This window comes from Mercenaria mercenaria, chromosome 5 (genome assembly GCF_021730395.1).
Source record: "Mercenaria mercenaria strain notata chromosome 5, MADL_Memer_1, whole genome shotgun sequence".
Lineage (NCBI taxonomy): Eukaryota > Metazoa > Mollusca > Bivalvia > Venerida > Veneridae > Mercenaria > Mercenaria mercenaria.
In genome coordinates this window covers 93,371,974-93,389,876 of record NC_069365.1, presented here as the reverse complement: position 1 = coordinate 93,389,876, position 17,903 = coordinate 93,371,974, and the positions used below count along the sequence as shown (strand labels likewise).

The window sequence follows — 17,903 nt, the reverse complement described above, 5'->3', positions numbered from 1 at the left end:
CCTAATAGGCACTCCATAACATAAAATAGTGAAACACGACATAATTACGAATCAATGATGTTGTATTTTATTTGAATGATAGTTTAAGTTATACGTTTAGCTGAAATTAAACGTTTGGCATTTGTCGCTTATTGTACTTCATAAAACACTTTTTTTTCATATTAAGTAGTTTTATCAACAAGAAAATGAACGCTTTTAAGCTCACCATTTATTTACTTTTTTTTAAAATATATTGAAATACTGGCGTGAATAGGTAATATGTGATGCCATATTTTATACCCTTTTTATGAGAATTGTTTAGCGATCATACCAGACCGCATTGTCAACTGAAATCTAGATTCTCCAGCAGCACCAAAATTATTCAATACTTATTTTCATTTTGACTTATTATTTTCATATTTTTTGTCTTTCATAAATTATTCCAGTCTTCTAAAATCTAAATCTAAAATTTGCAAAACACAACATTAAAATATGTGACCAAATATAAATATCGGTAATAAGCTCTTGATTTGTACAGTTCAATGTGACCTTGAGGGGTGGGGGGGGGGGGGGGTTAGTTCTTTAGCCTGAATAAAAATGAAATATCGTAGTCAAAGAACGTTTTAATGCAAGGATGAATATAAATGACGTCACCGTCACATACCGGTATGAACATTGAACTTTAGTATTGAACAAGAGCTGTCTCCATAGGATGACACATGCCCCCGATGGCACTTTGAATGAATAGTTATGGCCGATGTTAGAGTTTAGGACCTATGACCTACGGACCTGGGTCTTGCGCGCGACACGTCGTCTTACTGTGGTACACATTCATGCCCAATAATTTTAAAATCCATGCATGAATGACAAAGATATGGACCGGACACGCCCATCAATGAACTATCATGAAATATGACCTTTAACGTCTAAGTGTGACCTTGACCTTTGATCTACGGACCTGGGTCTTGCCCGCGACACGTCGTCTTACTGTGGTACACATTCATGCCAAGTTATTTGAAAATCCATCCGTGGATGACAAAGATATGGACCGGACACGAATGCACTATCATGAAAAATGACCTTTAACGTCTAAGTGTGACCTTGACCTTTGAGCTACGGACCTAGGTCTTGCCCGCGACACGTCGTCTTACTGTGGTACACATTCATGCCAAGTTATTTGAAAATCCATCCATGGATGACAAAGATATGGACCGGACACGAAAATTGCGGACAGGCCGACAGACTGACAGACGGTTCAAAAACTATATGCCTTCCTTCGGGGGCATAAAAATATTGACGTGTCATGTACCACTGTATTTTAATTAACGGAATTTATAAATGAATATATAATAAGAAACTATATCTAATATGCGTTTTAAGATTGTATTATTCAATACATTATCTTAAAATAATCTTACGTTTAAAAGAACTAAACTTTAAAGTTTTATCTACATTTATATACAGCTGTACTTTACCTTTACATGAAACGGTAAAATATGTAACGTTTATTTGAAGGGAATCATTACCAGACTATACAGATTATTCTCTGTAGTATCTTAAAGCTTCTAGTACACTAAGACCCTTCCATACCGGAACCTCTGAAAACCAGAAACGTCCAAACTGACCAGTTTAGCTTCTTATTTCATCGTAAAATTATCTCTGTAAACCGGAACCTGTCTAATCTTGAATCCAAACAACTTTTCTAGACCGAGCACAAAGTTGCCTGTACTTGTTTTATGAAAGACTGTAGTTAGTCGACCCGTTGGTTAACAAAAGTAATGTATTGAGGAGTTTCAACTATTTACACTCCATATCGGGAACCAGCGTCAGAATAAGGAATACTGGAACATGTTGTGTATAACATAATTAACATGCAGAGCTACTCTTCTGTATCAATGGTACATTTTATGTAGCACCATGCAGTACCCTTTTTAAAGATGTAAATATCCTAGAAGTACAATTGCAGATCGTCCTTCCAAAGTATTTGGGGTCCTTTCTTTTGAATAAGGTGTAATCTAACAGACTGTTCTTTTTTCTGAAATGTAAATATTGTCTAAAATATAATCCAAAAACTAAGCATTCGATCTGTTTGTCAAAATATTTGATTTGTAGTATATAAACATTTCACACTTGTAAGGCGAAATAGTAAATTAACAAAAAGGCTTCCAAATGAATTAATATGCACGAATTGACTTCTTGGCGAACTAAATGCAATTAGGTTTAATCCGAATGCTAATACACCGTAAGGATAATATATAAACATAACAAAAATAGTGCTTACTTTGATTTGTTTCTGTTTTATTTAAAGGTATCTCAACATGTCATGTCATTCGGCGACTTTAGAGTTTTACTTGTAAGGTATGCAAGGTGTATTATTCCCATCGGGACGTTACAGTAAAACCTTCCATAGCGGTCACCTTGCAACTGCCTTAAGCGGCCAGTCAGCTAACTTTACAAATTGACTTTTTATTCTGATTTCAACTTGACTTAAGCAGTCATCTGTCTTAAGCAGGCAAATTCTGTTGCTCGTTTTGGTCGATTGCTTAACTCGGGTTTGACTGTACTTCCACATGGACAGCACCATCAGCCTTCTGAATTAGATAGCTGTCTTATATGGTATGAGGCTCAAACCAGTGTCGCTCGCGGGCAAGCGGTTGCTATCAAGACGTTAATGATTTAAAAAAAAAAAAACTCATCTAACGCTTTAAATTACCCACTGAAGAAAAGATCTTTCTCATATATAGCCATAATGATACTAAAGATATAATTATAAATTATACAAAATCTTGATTAAATTTTTGACTTAACTTTAAATTATCTGAGATTACAAGACCTGTTCCATCTTTTACGTATTGTCACGTTTTCGATTTCGGTGAACAATGTAGTGTGTAAATAGTACGCTTCTGTCTATTTGCAGATTAAACAAAAAACTAATGAACTTTGACACTAATATTTAAATGGAATGATACTTTACCGTTACTATGTTACTGATGGTACATGAAATGTTTGCCGAGGTTCTTCTAAATGGTAACATCATGGTATGTAATAGGACTCTAGTCTGCTTAAATTGTAAAACATGAAGGCTGTTTACTGCTTATTTACATGGAAACAAAAATGGTTATTATAAAGGCCCAAGAAGTGAATAACGTCAATTCGAATGGCTAAATAAAAGGTATATCAATCATTACTTGGTTATGTATCAAATCTTGTAATGTCTTGATAGAAGGAATCGACCAAGACCGCCTCGATAGTCTAGCAGTAGAGCGTCCGCTTTGAGTGCGGGAGGTCGTGGGTTCGATCCCCGGCAGCGTCATACCAAAGATGTGAAAAATGGTATCAGTAGCTCCCTTGCTTTGCGCTCAGCATTAAAAGGGAAACTGGCCACTTCTCTCATACCCTCGTGGCGATGGATTCCATCAGGAATGAGGTGCCGAGAGTGATTAATATAAGTTGTAGAACTTCCTTCACAATCGACCTAAAATAAATTATGTATAAACTAAGCGAAACATTTTTATATGTGCATACCATTTGCTTTTGTTGAGGCCCCTACCATTACTGGCCCTTTTCAAGTTGTCTTGGTGCTAGTCCGGTAAGATACTTGTCAATGTCAAATCAAATTTATCGCCTCAGATTTGATCCACTTACTGAAGTAATTGCTTTGAGATAAACAAATGTAACTATTGGTATTGTTGCTGCAACATACCAGACGGGGTTAAACTCTTTGTCAGCGAATAGTTAATATATGTAGATGACAAGCAACTTATTGTTTTAACAACTATAGCTCAAAGATAGCTACATCCAAAATATTGATTCTTTGAGATCTCTAAAGAGGCTGTTTCCAAAATAAATTTTGTGACGGTATACTTTGTATTGTCATAATATATAAACAATTGTTTAAATGACTAATTAATGTATTTGAATTCAAAACAAAACCAAACTTTAATTGTCCAAAAGAATAAAACTTGTTTGGATGTTCTTTATTCTTTAAGGTTTTTGTATACCTATGGAATTAATACAGATGAAATAATTGTACGATCGCTTAAGGGTGTAACGATATATCGAAATTCGCTGTATCCCGATACACTAGTCTTGAGATACGCATATCGTATCATAGACATGTTTCACGATACAGAAACGATACAGTGAAAAGTAGAAATATTGAATGAAAATTTTCATACAATCAGTGTTAAAGATAGTAACTAAAATATTTAAAAACGTAAACCAATAATAAGTGAATGATAATTTTAATATAGGAACATGTATGCTTTAATTTGCTTAACTTTTTCTATATCGAATTAAGAAAAGCAAAACAAAGAAAATAAATTGATACCAGTCTGTTATGCTTTGTCTGAGGTTATTTTATTTTGAATAGCATCGCATGTAAGACTAAACTTTCTTTCGATTCTTTGTGTAATAAAGGACCATATATTGCAGGATAAGGGGAGGTTATGTCGAATACATTTTTTATTAAAATGCACTCAGTTAGAAGTAAGATTTTCTAAGACGGGCAACCCAAATTGCTCTTACTTCGTATCTCGCCGGTTTCTTCTGATCTCGACCTGGTAGCAAACTTACTTTTATGTCCAGTGGGTGTTCTGCTACCTTAAGAAGCACTAGAAGTTTTGGCATGGATTTCTCACGGCCAACCGTGATCACCTTTACAACACTTGTCGTTAGCGTATTGTTTACAGAGATTTTCATCTCGAGTATTAACAAAAATATTTAAAAAGATAAATCAAGAACAAACATTTACAAAATCGTCGATTACATTGCACCAATTCAATCAGGGAACACGGAATATAGAGGGTTAATCTAAGATAATATTTGTAGTCCCCATCGAGATTCCGACACAATATATGTGACAATTTGTGATGCATACACACACAAGATGGGTATCTCATTGCCACTATTGTTTTTGAGATATCAAATTTTTATCACGCAAAGTTATGATTATACTGATACCATAGCTTTGCAAGATCTTGATAAAATATCCCTATTTTTGCATTCAAACTAAAGTTAGCTAGAGTATAATGAGATATTTGTGAATATATTAAACTTGCCATACTATGAAAGTCTGAACCCAAACTATGTGCATTGGTTCATTATGTCATTAAGCCATGAAATAAGAATAAGTAAAAATGATACTGACGACAACGTGGAAAACGATGAGTATAGTAATAATGGTGTTGATGATGAAGAGGAAGAAGAAGAACATGATAATAATGATGATGATGAAAATGCTGCTGCTGATCTTGTTGATGGTGGCGGTGGTTATGATGTTAAGAATGGGGAGAAGAAGAAAAAGATGAGGAGGATGATGATGATGATGACGACGACGACGACGACGACGACGACGATGATATTGAATTATTTATGATGAAGAAAAATGTTATTATTGATAATTTATGATGATGAAGAAGAACAAGAAGAATGTTGATGAAGAAAGCAAGAAAGAGAATAAAAAGATGATGATGATGATGATGATTATGGTAGCATGATGATTATGATAATGATGAAGATGACATCATGAATGAAGTTTATTGTTGACTGTCTATCTTTAAGGTAGTGGGTTCGAACCGTATTGAGTACAGGCGCACCTTTCATATAAAACACAAATCGGTATTGAAAACATGCAATTTCTCTCCACAGCTGAGCTAAAATAAACACGTTTTAATTGTTAAAAAACAGATACATTTTTATATATATGAATCTTGCTCTGTTTGGATAAGGAAAATTGACAGAAAATTAAAATCTTAATGTCGCCATTGTCCCTCGTCAACTAGTTTAGCCCCTTTCACCGGTTCTGGGCCGTTTTTCTTTTAGTTTGACAACCTGTCAGATAACTGTTTCATGTCCCAACATACAGTAAAGGAATATCAACGCCTTCAAATACCATTGCTCATCTAATACAAAAAAAAATTATCTTGTGATGAAATGATAAATCTTGATATATCAAAACAAATTATCGACATTGTATCTTACTCAATGTTTCTAACGAGTTGAAACAATATTTATATATGTTTAAATTTGTTTTGCCAACGCGCGCCGAACTATTTTGTGGAAATGCGCACTAATACGACCACGTGATTTTTATCCAAAAGCGCCCGGATATAAATCGTCGGATTGTCCATCTCGGCAATCGGAAGAAATATCATCAAGGGGAAAAGAACCCAGTGCAATTCATTCAGGGAAGCTATAAACACATAAAATACATCATGAGAGAAATAGTTCATATGCAAGCTGGCCAATGTGGCAACCAAATTGGAGCAAAAGTAAGATGATTTATCATTTTCTGCTGCTTTATTTTAATTTTATTGTTGTTTTTGGAAAAACTAAATTTGATATTCTATTCAATTTTTTTCTTTAATTATTACCTGCGAAATTTTATCATCATTTTTACATATTGTTTGATTAAATGATCTTTTAAAAAGTAACAAATATGAATTTTAAGGAAAGCATATATTATTTTAACAGTTACACTATACGAAAAAAAAAACACTTTATTTTTATAACAACTAGATTTTCTTTATTATCTGAGTTTATGATTACGTTTTATTTAATGTTCGTTACAATCTGATCTGGTTTTATTTCTAACTGAATGAAACATCATTTTGTAAACATAACACCATGGTGTTACTACTATATGACCAAATATTTCTTAAATGTACTTTTACATCAAAGTCAAATCTCAGATTCTTTATTCTCTGGTGTTAAAACTGATAAAATGTCTGCTCGTAATCTCCCGAAAGGAATTACTTTTATTTGTAGAATAAAGTAAACTTTTATATTCATTATGTTAATACATTAAAAGAATAGTTAAAACGCTATGATTAAGAAACAACTAGGCATTTCGAACTTGCACGTGCTGCACCTTGCTTTATAATAATGACATTATTATTATTATTATCATCATTATTATTTATAATTTATTATTATTATAAAAAATATAATACATAATAAATTAATTATAAAGAAGTTACTATAAAAAAGCTGATATGGAGGATTTTATACGAATGTCTTTTCATACTGAATTTATTAAACGAGTTGAATAATATAATAAAATGCGAGGCTCTGTAGAATATTTTATCAATTTTATTCAACGGGTTTAATAACTTCAACGTGGAAAGGCACATATATAACATTCTTTTCATATATAAATGCCTCTTAGCCCTTTTTATGCTGGACCCGGCTGATTCTGCCTGAGCGACCAGTGCATATCATGATCAGCCTGCACATCCGTGCAGTCTGATCATGATCTGCACTGCTCGCCGTTCAGGCAGTATCTTTTAGTATGCACCCCTTTTAACAGTTAACGGTACTGTCCACACTGAAAGAAGGACAAATCAGGGTAAGGGTTAAAATATGTTCGCTACAAAGACTTCATTTGCAAGAGATAAATAAAGATATGTTCTGGTATAAATCACAATAAAATGTCGATCCTCTAATAGGCCAATTCTCGTATCATCATTTACTTAAAGTGTTTGTGTAACTGTTCTATTGTTTGAACACCAAAATTTAAATAAAAATCTCCTATAAATACACACTGACAGTTTGCAAATCGTTCAAAATTGAAAAGTATGGGTATCATATTGCAGAGATGTATCTAAACGTCCACTTAAGGAAATCAGAGTGTTTGTTCTTGTTCACAAAATTTAGCTGATACCACAATTATCATGTTCATCTTCAAAGAATGTTATCACGATTTTGCACTTCAAAATGAGCATGTATCAAATTTGAAAACACAAGATTTAAACTTGGCATATTGTATTTTAAATAAAGTGAAACGATCAGTATTTCGAGATGTGTCGCGTTTCTGATGAAAAGATCGGAAAATAAATTTGAACATATATTGTCTTAATTCTATTTTTAAAGCAATGGCGGCCATGTATTTTGAGCGCATTTGTATCATCGTTCTTAGATTTAAATAACCATATTATGATAAATTAGAGAAAAACAACTGCATATAAGAAAATCTTATTTATTTAGTCAAAATATATTAAGTAGAACCTCAATTCAGTCGTAAAAATTAAAATCCTACATCTAATTGTATTTCATATTGTTTTGCCTTATGTGCCGTATCTGATGACAGAACGATGTATTGCAGTGCCAAAAAAATAGCACCTGTTTTGTTATATAGATATTATTCAAACAAGTTCAAACGTTTCAAATAGCTCTGTCAAATAAATTGTGTACCCCCTTTAAAGTTAGTGATAGAGTCGTTTACTATCATTGTGTCATAAGGAACTTCCACCACAGACATGTATTACTGAACCAGTCCGGTTTTTTTTCTTTTCTTTTTTCTTCTTTTTTATTTTTTTTTTTTTTTTTTTTTTTTTTTTTTTTTTTTTTTTTGCATTTGTTCGAATTTTACTTTCGCGACGACACTGCACTGAGTGGAGCCTTGATAGGCGTTTTGTTAAGAGGCAAAGTACTAAACAAGGCCAATGTTTCACTTTTTCAATAACGCGTGAATTTATAAAAGCTTTTGTATATATATTTAAAAACTTAAAACATGATTTAATTCAAATTTACTTTTAACCTTTTCACCTTCATTCTGAAACATTTCTGTAAGTCTAGCACGCTTTCAATTGTATTTCAAGCATTTCCGAGATAAGCGAAACAGAACATTCTTCATAAAAGTATTTAGACGGAAAGTGAAAACTACAATATCTTTGTTGATGAGATTTAATTTGAAATCCTTTTAAGACACTCTTGTCACTTAAGAGTTTAAAAGCTTATGAAATTTGAAGGGTTTAATCGTTACAGTCTTGATAAGAACTAATAAATGCGAACATGTTACTGAAAAGATTTTATAAACTTTGTTTTTCGTGGACATCGGAATGAGCGTTTTTGTTTTTATGATTGAGTCAAAGAAAAGAAGAGCTGTACACGTTTGCATATACAAAAGATGATAAAATGATTTGAATAAAATGTACGAACGTGCGGTATTTAAGTGATATTTATTACAGAAAAATGTAGACATTTGTCAGTTGATCAATGAAAGAGAACTAACATAAGTTGTTTATACAGAATACTGTTATAGATTTTGGCAACGACGGTGTTAAGGTAATGAAGACTTCAAAGTTAAATAACAAATAAAAAAAATACATAAGTAACTGTAAACAACGAAAAACCTGGATTGAGCAACATGAAGCCGAAAAAGACTTGATCAGGTTAGGCAAAATAATAAGTAATTGAGTGTTGTTCCTATAAGCAATTATTCAAGTGATAAACCTCAACTGAGTAAAGGGTTTAAGGGTAAGTCTCTAAAAAAGGGACAGCTGGTTAAAGCCGTTCATTGTCTGTGTTTTTTTATGACCTATTAACCTACTAAGGCTTTGATCAAAGGTGATGTGAGGTAAAATGTTTGAATTTAGTGGCCTGAACCAGTCAGAAGTCGAGCCGCAAAAGAAGCCACTGATAAATAAACACTAGAAATATTTCATCGAACATTGGACTTTTTAATTTCTCAACAACAGTATGAATAATAATAAATACGTTTGACATGTCCATTACATCAAAAATAAGAATAATAATAAGGTTTTTAACTGAAAATTAGGGCAAATTTAATCGTAACTTTTCAGTTCTGGGAAGTAATATCAGACGAGCACGGTATTGACCCCACAGGTACCTACCATGGAGACTCAGACCTTCAGCTCGAGAGAATTAATGTTTACTACAACGAAGCCACTGGTATGTTATACATGTATAATACGTTTAATTGCATGATTTTTTTCGGGACTATAATTGTGAATTCTCAGTGAAAAATATCAACTATGTTATTCACTGGTACGGAACAATAAAATGAGTAAAATTTGGCTTAACTACCTGAAAAGACATGAAGTTCAAAAGAAAATTTGTCTGTTAAATACTTTTCACTTTTGAATGCTACATCTCACATTTTCACTCTTGATTACGTTACTTATGAACGTATTATACATTTTTATTCACTCGGTGAAAGATATTTCGACTTTGTATTTAAACAAACATACATTTTGAAAAAGTCACACCAAAATAATTTCAATTTAGAAATATAATGTTGTGTTCTTGTTGTCTTTAAGAAAATGATGATCTATTAAAGGGTACATTTTTCAGGTGGCAAATATGTACCACGTGCTGTTCTAGTTGACTTGGAGCCGGGAACCATGGACTCTGTCAGATCAGGGCCATTCGGACAGATCTTCAGACCTGACAACTTTGTGTTCGGTCAGTATTTTCAAACTATATAAGGTTGTTCATCTCAACATCATGCTCAGCATGGAAAGTGAAAGTCAGGCCACTCAGACCAATTTCCAATTGCGAAAAGCAAGAACTCTATATGGCCATGTTCGATTGGCACTATCTGCAGTTGTAGCTGTAATAGTTAGTGCTCGTTACTTCCCTGTGTCTTCCATGGAGGCTTTTTTTTTTATCTTGCAAAGGCAAGTTGAGAACCAGCAATGTAATAACCAAAAGAGACTCTTGTTTCCTTTTTGCATAACTATTCGGTGGTATACCAGTATATATGAAATTGACAGGTCTTGCAAACTGTCGAACGTTGATATCTTATGTTCATTCTCCACATATTTTCTACTGTATATGTAATTATATTCAAGGATAAAATACTAAATATAAATGATCCATTATGCCATGTTGATTGTCACGTTGATATTATATATGTATAGAATATGTGTTATAGATGATGTACTATGTACAAGTCTTAATAAACTACCTGTTCTGTTCTGTTCTTGCAGTCTCAACTTCGCTGAACATTCGCGCGGTAAACAAGCCATTGAGTAGCTTTACACAAAGCTAACGTAGTTACATCATTATCATTATCATAGTAAAACTGATATAAAATGTTTGGGCCAAGCTGTAAAAATACAAAGCAACAGACATCCCATACTACGGTGGCACAAATGTGACATAGATATTTTTTATACTGGTACGTGCGCACGTTATAACTAATACGTGCGGACGTATTAGAATAAAAAAAAACATCAGCGCACGTATAAGTAGAAAAAAACAACACATCTGCATACGTATATATTGCGTGTGCACGTAATAGCTAATACGTGCGCACGTATTAGTTTAAAAACATCACCGCACGTATGGTATAAAAAACATCAGCGCACATACTAGTAGAAGGAACAACTGCGCACGTATAACTTATTAAGTGCGCACGTAATAGATAATACGTGCGCACGTATTAGTTTAAGAAACATCTGCACGCGTTTTTTAAAAAAAAAAATCTGCGTACGTATTGTTATAAAAACATCAGCGCATATGTAAGTTTAAACATCTACGGACGTAATGGTATAAAAACATATTCGTACGTATAAAGTGATACGTGCGAAGATGTTTTTTATACTAGTATGTGCGCACGTATTAATAAAAATACATCTATGTCACCTCTGTGCAACCATACTATACAAAATAGTTCTTGCTAAATATTAATTGAAAATCACTCCACTGTTGTTGTTTTTTTTTTCAACCAGAAGTGTCTCTATAATTGGCTTTCCTTTTAAAGTAACAAATTGTCCGGCACCACCAAGAAAATCCAGCAAGAACATTAGTAAAATATGTGTCGTCTTTAGGAATGCAGAGAGCAAAAAAAAAAAAAAAAAAAAAAAAAAAAAAAAAAAAAAAAAAAAAAAAAAAAAAACAACAGTACCTGAAAATACGTTATAATATCTTTTGCATTTTTGATGGCCACGAACACTCATATCCGAATATTCAAATAATTTGTAATTTCTGTAGAATTGTATATACACTGTAGTTTAATTGAATGAAACCAATACGAACGAAGCGTATTGAAACTAATATGATTATTGAACAATGGGACTATTATTTATCAAAAATCTCAAAACATTTAATAAGTAGTATTACCACTGAGTCTGAACAATAAAAAAACACATAAAATATGTGTACTGGCAGCAGGCTATGTACAAGATTAAGTCAGTTGCTTGCTGTCACAAAGTACTGCCTTAGGAACACCACTTGAATCGTTGAAGTCATCAAACGGGAGGTCGATAAGTGTCTATTTTAAATAGTGACCGTAGTAGACTAGCTCCTAGACTATGATATATCTTTTAACATTTTTGTGATTGAATGTAGTGAACTGAGCCAGTCTATATCCTATGTCCAATATCATAATATTGATAATTTCAACATCATTCCTCTGTGAAAATCTCTAAAATAGACCGGCTTTTGTCTCTATAAAATTAAATTCGTCAAAAAAGGAAAAATGTAGAAATATATTATTATCAGTCTAGTGGCTAGTCTATGCCCGTAGATGCACCCATGGTCTTCTTTATCAACTAGCGATATGTGAATGTAGTCCAGTCCTACCCGTGACCTATTCTGTCCGGTATGTTAGGGTATCTGTCTCCGTACCTACTTAGTAAGACATGTCAGATAAGCTGTATAAGGAGAGAGTTTCAAATAAGCTTAGCTTTCTACTCAATCATTCATGCTTTAATTATGTAGCCTTTCATGTTGTAAATGCATATATATGAATAAAATATTGTTTAAACCACTTGAAATAAGCTGTTCAAACGACTTAAATCTAGCTGGACTAATTGGGACTGAAAAAAATTTAAACAAACAAAAAGCTGTTCAAAACCAGACCGCTAACTTCTGTTTCAAAACTCGACCAATCAAAGGAGAAACGAATATATTACATTCACGCGTGTTTTCAACATTCAATAGGACGTGAAACGTCAGGATCTTTTTATACATTATATTGATGCTCAATTTGTGACGTCATTTAATGTGTGTCCGTGCATTAATGTCGGTATTTTCAATTTTATTCAAACCTATAAAACGAACAAATATCTGACTAGAAATAAATAATCATTTTCAGGTCGATGTGTGTATGATAATAAAAAACTCGTTCTTTCGTAGAAATATATTGTGCTCCTGAAGTTGCCTACCATTGATATTATTGCACGGGTACTAAACTGTGCCTGCAGTACCTTCTGTGCCGATGAGGAATGTTGACAAAATGAGCGAGAACGGTGTGTGACTTTTTTTTCGTATTTGTCATTTTGTTACTGTATGGCGAATCTTTTTAAATATCGGGGAATGTAGCGGGGTGTAGCTGTATCTTACCTATACATCCATGCTAAATTTAGTGGCAAATGATCAGTATCCTAGAAATGCAAGAAAAAATAAGTTGTGAAGGAAACGTGAAATTTTCCACATCTGCGACTGTGTTGACTCATTTCTTCCCACTGACCCAAAACGTATCATCACTGCCGTCGTAAATTATATCTATAAGTGACATTCAATCTGTAAAAACATAAATGTGTCCAAGAAAGTCCGAATTTGAAAGATATGCCAATATCTGAAAAGTACCGCAGGCACTTCGATGAAGCCGCAGCCCCTTCGAGGTCCGCAGGAAATTCGGAATGAAAATCCAGTATGACAATTTTCAACTATGAGAAACTCAGTGAACGTAAGTTAGTACTAATAAGTGCCAATTAAGAAGTGTGTTTAAATATGTTTCATGGACAAAGCGACTTCCCAAGCTACGTTCTGCGCAGTCTACTGCCTAAGGGGAATAATAATAAAGATGTTTTCATATCTGTATGCACGGTTTATCTCTCTTCGTATAGAAGAGCTCATCTGTATCATTCTGAATTTACCAAAATAGGCAATATAAAAGGCTTGTAAATTGTTTAACCATATTTTTCAAACTTTGATTCTTACACCTGTTGATCGTTATCTGCTTCTCTTCTCGATAAACATGCACGCATGCTATAGCCCTGCGATCGCTCTCAACCAAAGTTGTGATTTCACAAGTAGGAATTTTTTTTAGAGAGGCCTTGCGGTGGAAAAACGATTGCAAAGTTAAATTTCATATATTACGCATTTAAATTAGTGCCCGTCTTTCTGAAACAAGAATATTGTATTATCTTCAATTAGCACTCTGCATTGAAGTTTTAGGCCGTGTGTCAACTTTATTTTGACAAGTAACATGTGGTCCGACATTTTTTGTATCCGGAAGAAGCCTTTAGCCTTTAGCCTGCTGGCGGGAAGTGATTCTGCATTTGCGACCAGTGCAGACCAAGATAGCCTGCAAAACAAAACAAAAACTTGAACCAAAAAAAAAAAAAAAAAAAAAAAAAAAAAAAAAAAAAAAAAAAAAAAAAACCGATTCCCGCCCAGTCGATGTAGGTATGAATAAGGTATTGTATTGAGTAAATAAAAGAATAAATATAATTTCTTTCGTTTGAGCAGACGAATTAGAAAGAAATTATTTTCCTTTCAATCGTATGTAGTCTCCGCCAGGTGGCGTTCTATCGCACGAAGTTTTCGTGCGTAACGGTAATTAATGTAGTTGTCAGTTCAGCTTTGGGACACTGACCATTCTACACGTTAAGGTAACTTGACATGAACAACCAAGATGGCGTCACGAAATTGGGGTTGGTCACATTATTTACTCGTATAGACGATATACTGCTACAGATGTCTAAAATTGCATTTAAATCATTTAATACACACATATACAATTGACAAAATGCATTTAATTTATAAAATTATAAAATCAAATGTTCTGGAACTCACCATGAAAACTAGTCAATTTTTGTGCACATTTTGCGGAAAAGTTATGTATCCAAACTGAAAAAAATTTATATCCTCATATCTTTGAATATGTCCTTTAGGTGCTCCACCTATAAACGAAAGAACTTATCAACTGAGTTTTATGCTATTTGCTCGGTAATTTCATTAGTAAATTATAAATTTCTATATTTTCACCCTAAAAAGTTGAAACCTGCCTGCAGTATGAGGGTCGTTAAAAAAATTCGAAGTACATGTAATTTTACTTTGTCCGTATTTCTGAGACTTTACATCCTCACATATTAAAAGTTTTGAGTGATGTGTTCATTTCTTAGTAATTTTGCATTGTTTGTATTTTAATTTTATATAATGTTTACAATCTTTTCAATCTGTGTCCTAGTTCAAATATGTTTGCTACTGTTTGAATAACCCTCAATGTCAAATCTTCTCTGACTTGCATGGAAATCTCATGGAAAGTGTGGATCATAGGCCATACTAAATTAATGGATGTTTAATGTAATTGATAAAGTACATTTTCTTGAATTTCTGTTGCCCCCCAAGACATATAGAGCCAGTTTAGATGAGGATTTCTGCATTTGAACATGCAAGAGTCATAAAACACAATGTAAAAGACCCGAAATCAGCTATGTTTGGGTTCACTTTCCATTCATAGGACTGGGAGAGTTTTACGATAAACATATTTTTGGAATTGCATAGCCTCTTGTTGCTGAATTTATTTGCAACAAAATATTGAAATTTATAATTTACTGACCAAATTACAGAGCAAATAGCATAAAACTCAGTGGATAAGTTCTTTTGTTCATAGGTGGAGCACCTGAAGGACATATTCAAAGATATGAGGATATCAATTATTTTCAGTTTGGATACCTAACTTTTCTGCAAAATGTGCACAAAAATTGCTTAGTTTTCATGGTGAGTTTCAGAACTTATGATTTTATAATTTTATAAATTAAATGCATTTTTACAATGGTATATGTGTGTATTAAATGATTAAAATGCATCTTTAGACCTCTGTAGCAGCATATCATCTATATTAGTAAATAATGTGACCAACCCCAATTTCGTGACGCCATCTTGGTTGTTCATGTCAAGTTACCTTAAATTTTTGTAAAATGGAAAATGACAACGTGGATTCGGAACAAGTAAATACGCATGGCGGTTTATCTCAGCGTGACGCCAGACAAGGGGCTAGCCAGACTTCTATGGTCGAGAGTCAGCTGCTGCGGGTTTTGGAAGAATTACGTTCCCAGCGGGAAGAAGTTCAGTCGTCGAAACAGGAAATCCAGGGTAACTCGCTCAACGTCGCTTGTGAAGTAAAAAAGTTGAGGACGGAAAAAGAAGTCGTCTGGAAATTCCAAGGTAACCGAATTCAATTTTAATTCAATACAGAACTTGAAGAGATAGCCAAGCAAATTTCTTGGGCTAATGAACATTCGAAGTTTGAATACTCAAAAGAACTTTTAGCTGAGTTGTTAGAAAAGCTGAGGAAACGCAACAAATTAATTCGAATTGCCGACGGCAGTCCCGGCGGCTGGGATACAGTCAAATCTTACGAGACAAACCCCATAGCAAGCGACTCGGATGACGAAGCAAAAATCAACCAGGCGGAGAATCGTGCGCTTAAACGGAAACGTCCGAGCTCCAGGGGCGGCAAAGGACGCAAATCGTACGATATTCCCTCTGGCTGTTCTGGTTATCTTTCATCTGTTAAACCATGGGGAATTCCCGCACACACATTTCAGCCAGTGCAGTCTACATTTCTCGGAGGTCGGCCCTTTCGTGGCCACTACGCAGCGGGAAAAGACATTTCCGGTTCAAAGTACACCGCACCGCCAGGACCATGCTACTCGTGTGGAAACTTCGGGCATTTCCGACGTGATTGTCCAAGCACAGGCAGCGGGGCGACATGGAAACAGCAGACGACAGGCAAATGATTCAAATGAGACCGACTCTTTGAAAGATGAGTATAATTTCGATTATCAGAGATTTACTAGTGACTATTTTGAGTACGAACAAGGTCAAAAGAGCATTATTGTTAAGGGTCGTTTAAGACAAAATATTCAATTCTGGCGTTCTATTGGAACGAATCCATATATTTTGGATGTGTTAGAAAATGGTTATAAAATTCCATTTTATTCTTTGCCTCCCAGAACCTTTTTGAACAATAACAGATCTGCCACTTCCGAATTTCAGTTTGTTTCTGAGGCAATTCAAGATTTATTAGACCGGTATCTCATTGAAAAGTGTGCAGATCCACCTTACATTGTTAATCCTTTAACAGTCTCAGATAATTCCAGCAAGAAAAGGCTTATTTTAGATTTGAGAGCTGTAAATAATCATATCTGGAAGCAGTCCGTCAAATTTGAGGACTTAAGAATAGCTTTGTCCTTTCTGAAGAAAGATTTTCACACGATAAAATTCGATATTACTAGTGCGTATCATTTCATAGAGATTTATCCACCACATACTGATTATTTGGGTTTTTCATGGGTGGATAAGGAAAACAATGTCGTCTTTTACAAGTTCCTTGTGCTCCCCTTTGGTTTAAGCAGCGCGTGCTACATTTTTACAAAGGTTACTAGGCCACTGGTTAAAAAATGGCGCGGAGAGGGAAAGTCATTGATAATGTTCCTCGATGATGGTTTTGGGTGTGCTCAAGATTTCAATAAAACTTTGCAGTTAGGCACACAAATCAAAAAAGATTTACTTTTGTCGGGTTTCATTCCGAACGTTGGAAAGTCGATTTGGGTGCCCGTTCAGGTCCTTCAATTTTTGGGAGTTATTCTAAATTCCTTGGAAGGAATCCTGTACATTCCCGAAGAGAAAATAAACAAAGCCTTTCTGACTATTTCTCACATTTTAAAAGCCTATACAGTTCATAGAAGGGTACCCGTAAGGAAAGTTGCTAGTCTGGTTGGTCAATTGATTTTTATGTCTGTAGTCATTGGCCAAATAAGCCAAATAATGACTCGTTCGCTCAGTATAGACATTTTGAATGCCCATTATTGGGATTCGTATATACAACTGTCCGAAGAGAGTTTGGACCAGTTAAACTTCTGGAAACATAACTTAGAATCTTTGAATGGCAGACGCTTGTTTGATTCGGTCAATTTTTCTAAAATTGTATATTCAGACGCAAGCGCTTCCGGTTTTGCCGGTTACGAGGTCAGAACTTTTAATGGAGTAGCCCACGGTTTATGGTCTAGCGACGAAAGTAAGAAGTCCTCTACATGGAGAGAATTAACGGCTGTTCATCGTGTGCTTGGGTCTTTAACCCATCTTCTATCAAATCAAAGTATTAAGTGGTTTACGGATAATCAAGGGGTTACATTCATAGTTAAAAAAAGGTCTATGAACAA

The 17,903-nt window shown here is 34.2% G+C and overlaps 1 protein-coding gene across 1 annotated transcript; it reads left to right on the top strand.

Moving 5' to 3' along the window:
• Positions 1-6,091: 6,091 nt before the first annotated feature.
• Positions 6,092-10,232, top strand: LOC128557518 (tubulin beta-4B chain). The gene is made up of 3 exons (XM_053544911.1): positions 6,092-6,251; positions 9,564-9,672; positions 10,075-10,232. Exons 1-3 carry the CDS (start codon positions 6,195-6,197, stop codon positions 10,206-10,208), a joined length of 300 nt encoding a protein of 99 aa, XP_053400886.1. The 5' UTR covers positions 6,092-6,194; the 3' UTR covers positions 10,209-10,232.
• The last annotated feature ends 7,671 nt before the right edge of the window (positions 10,233-17,903 follow it).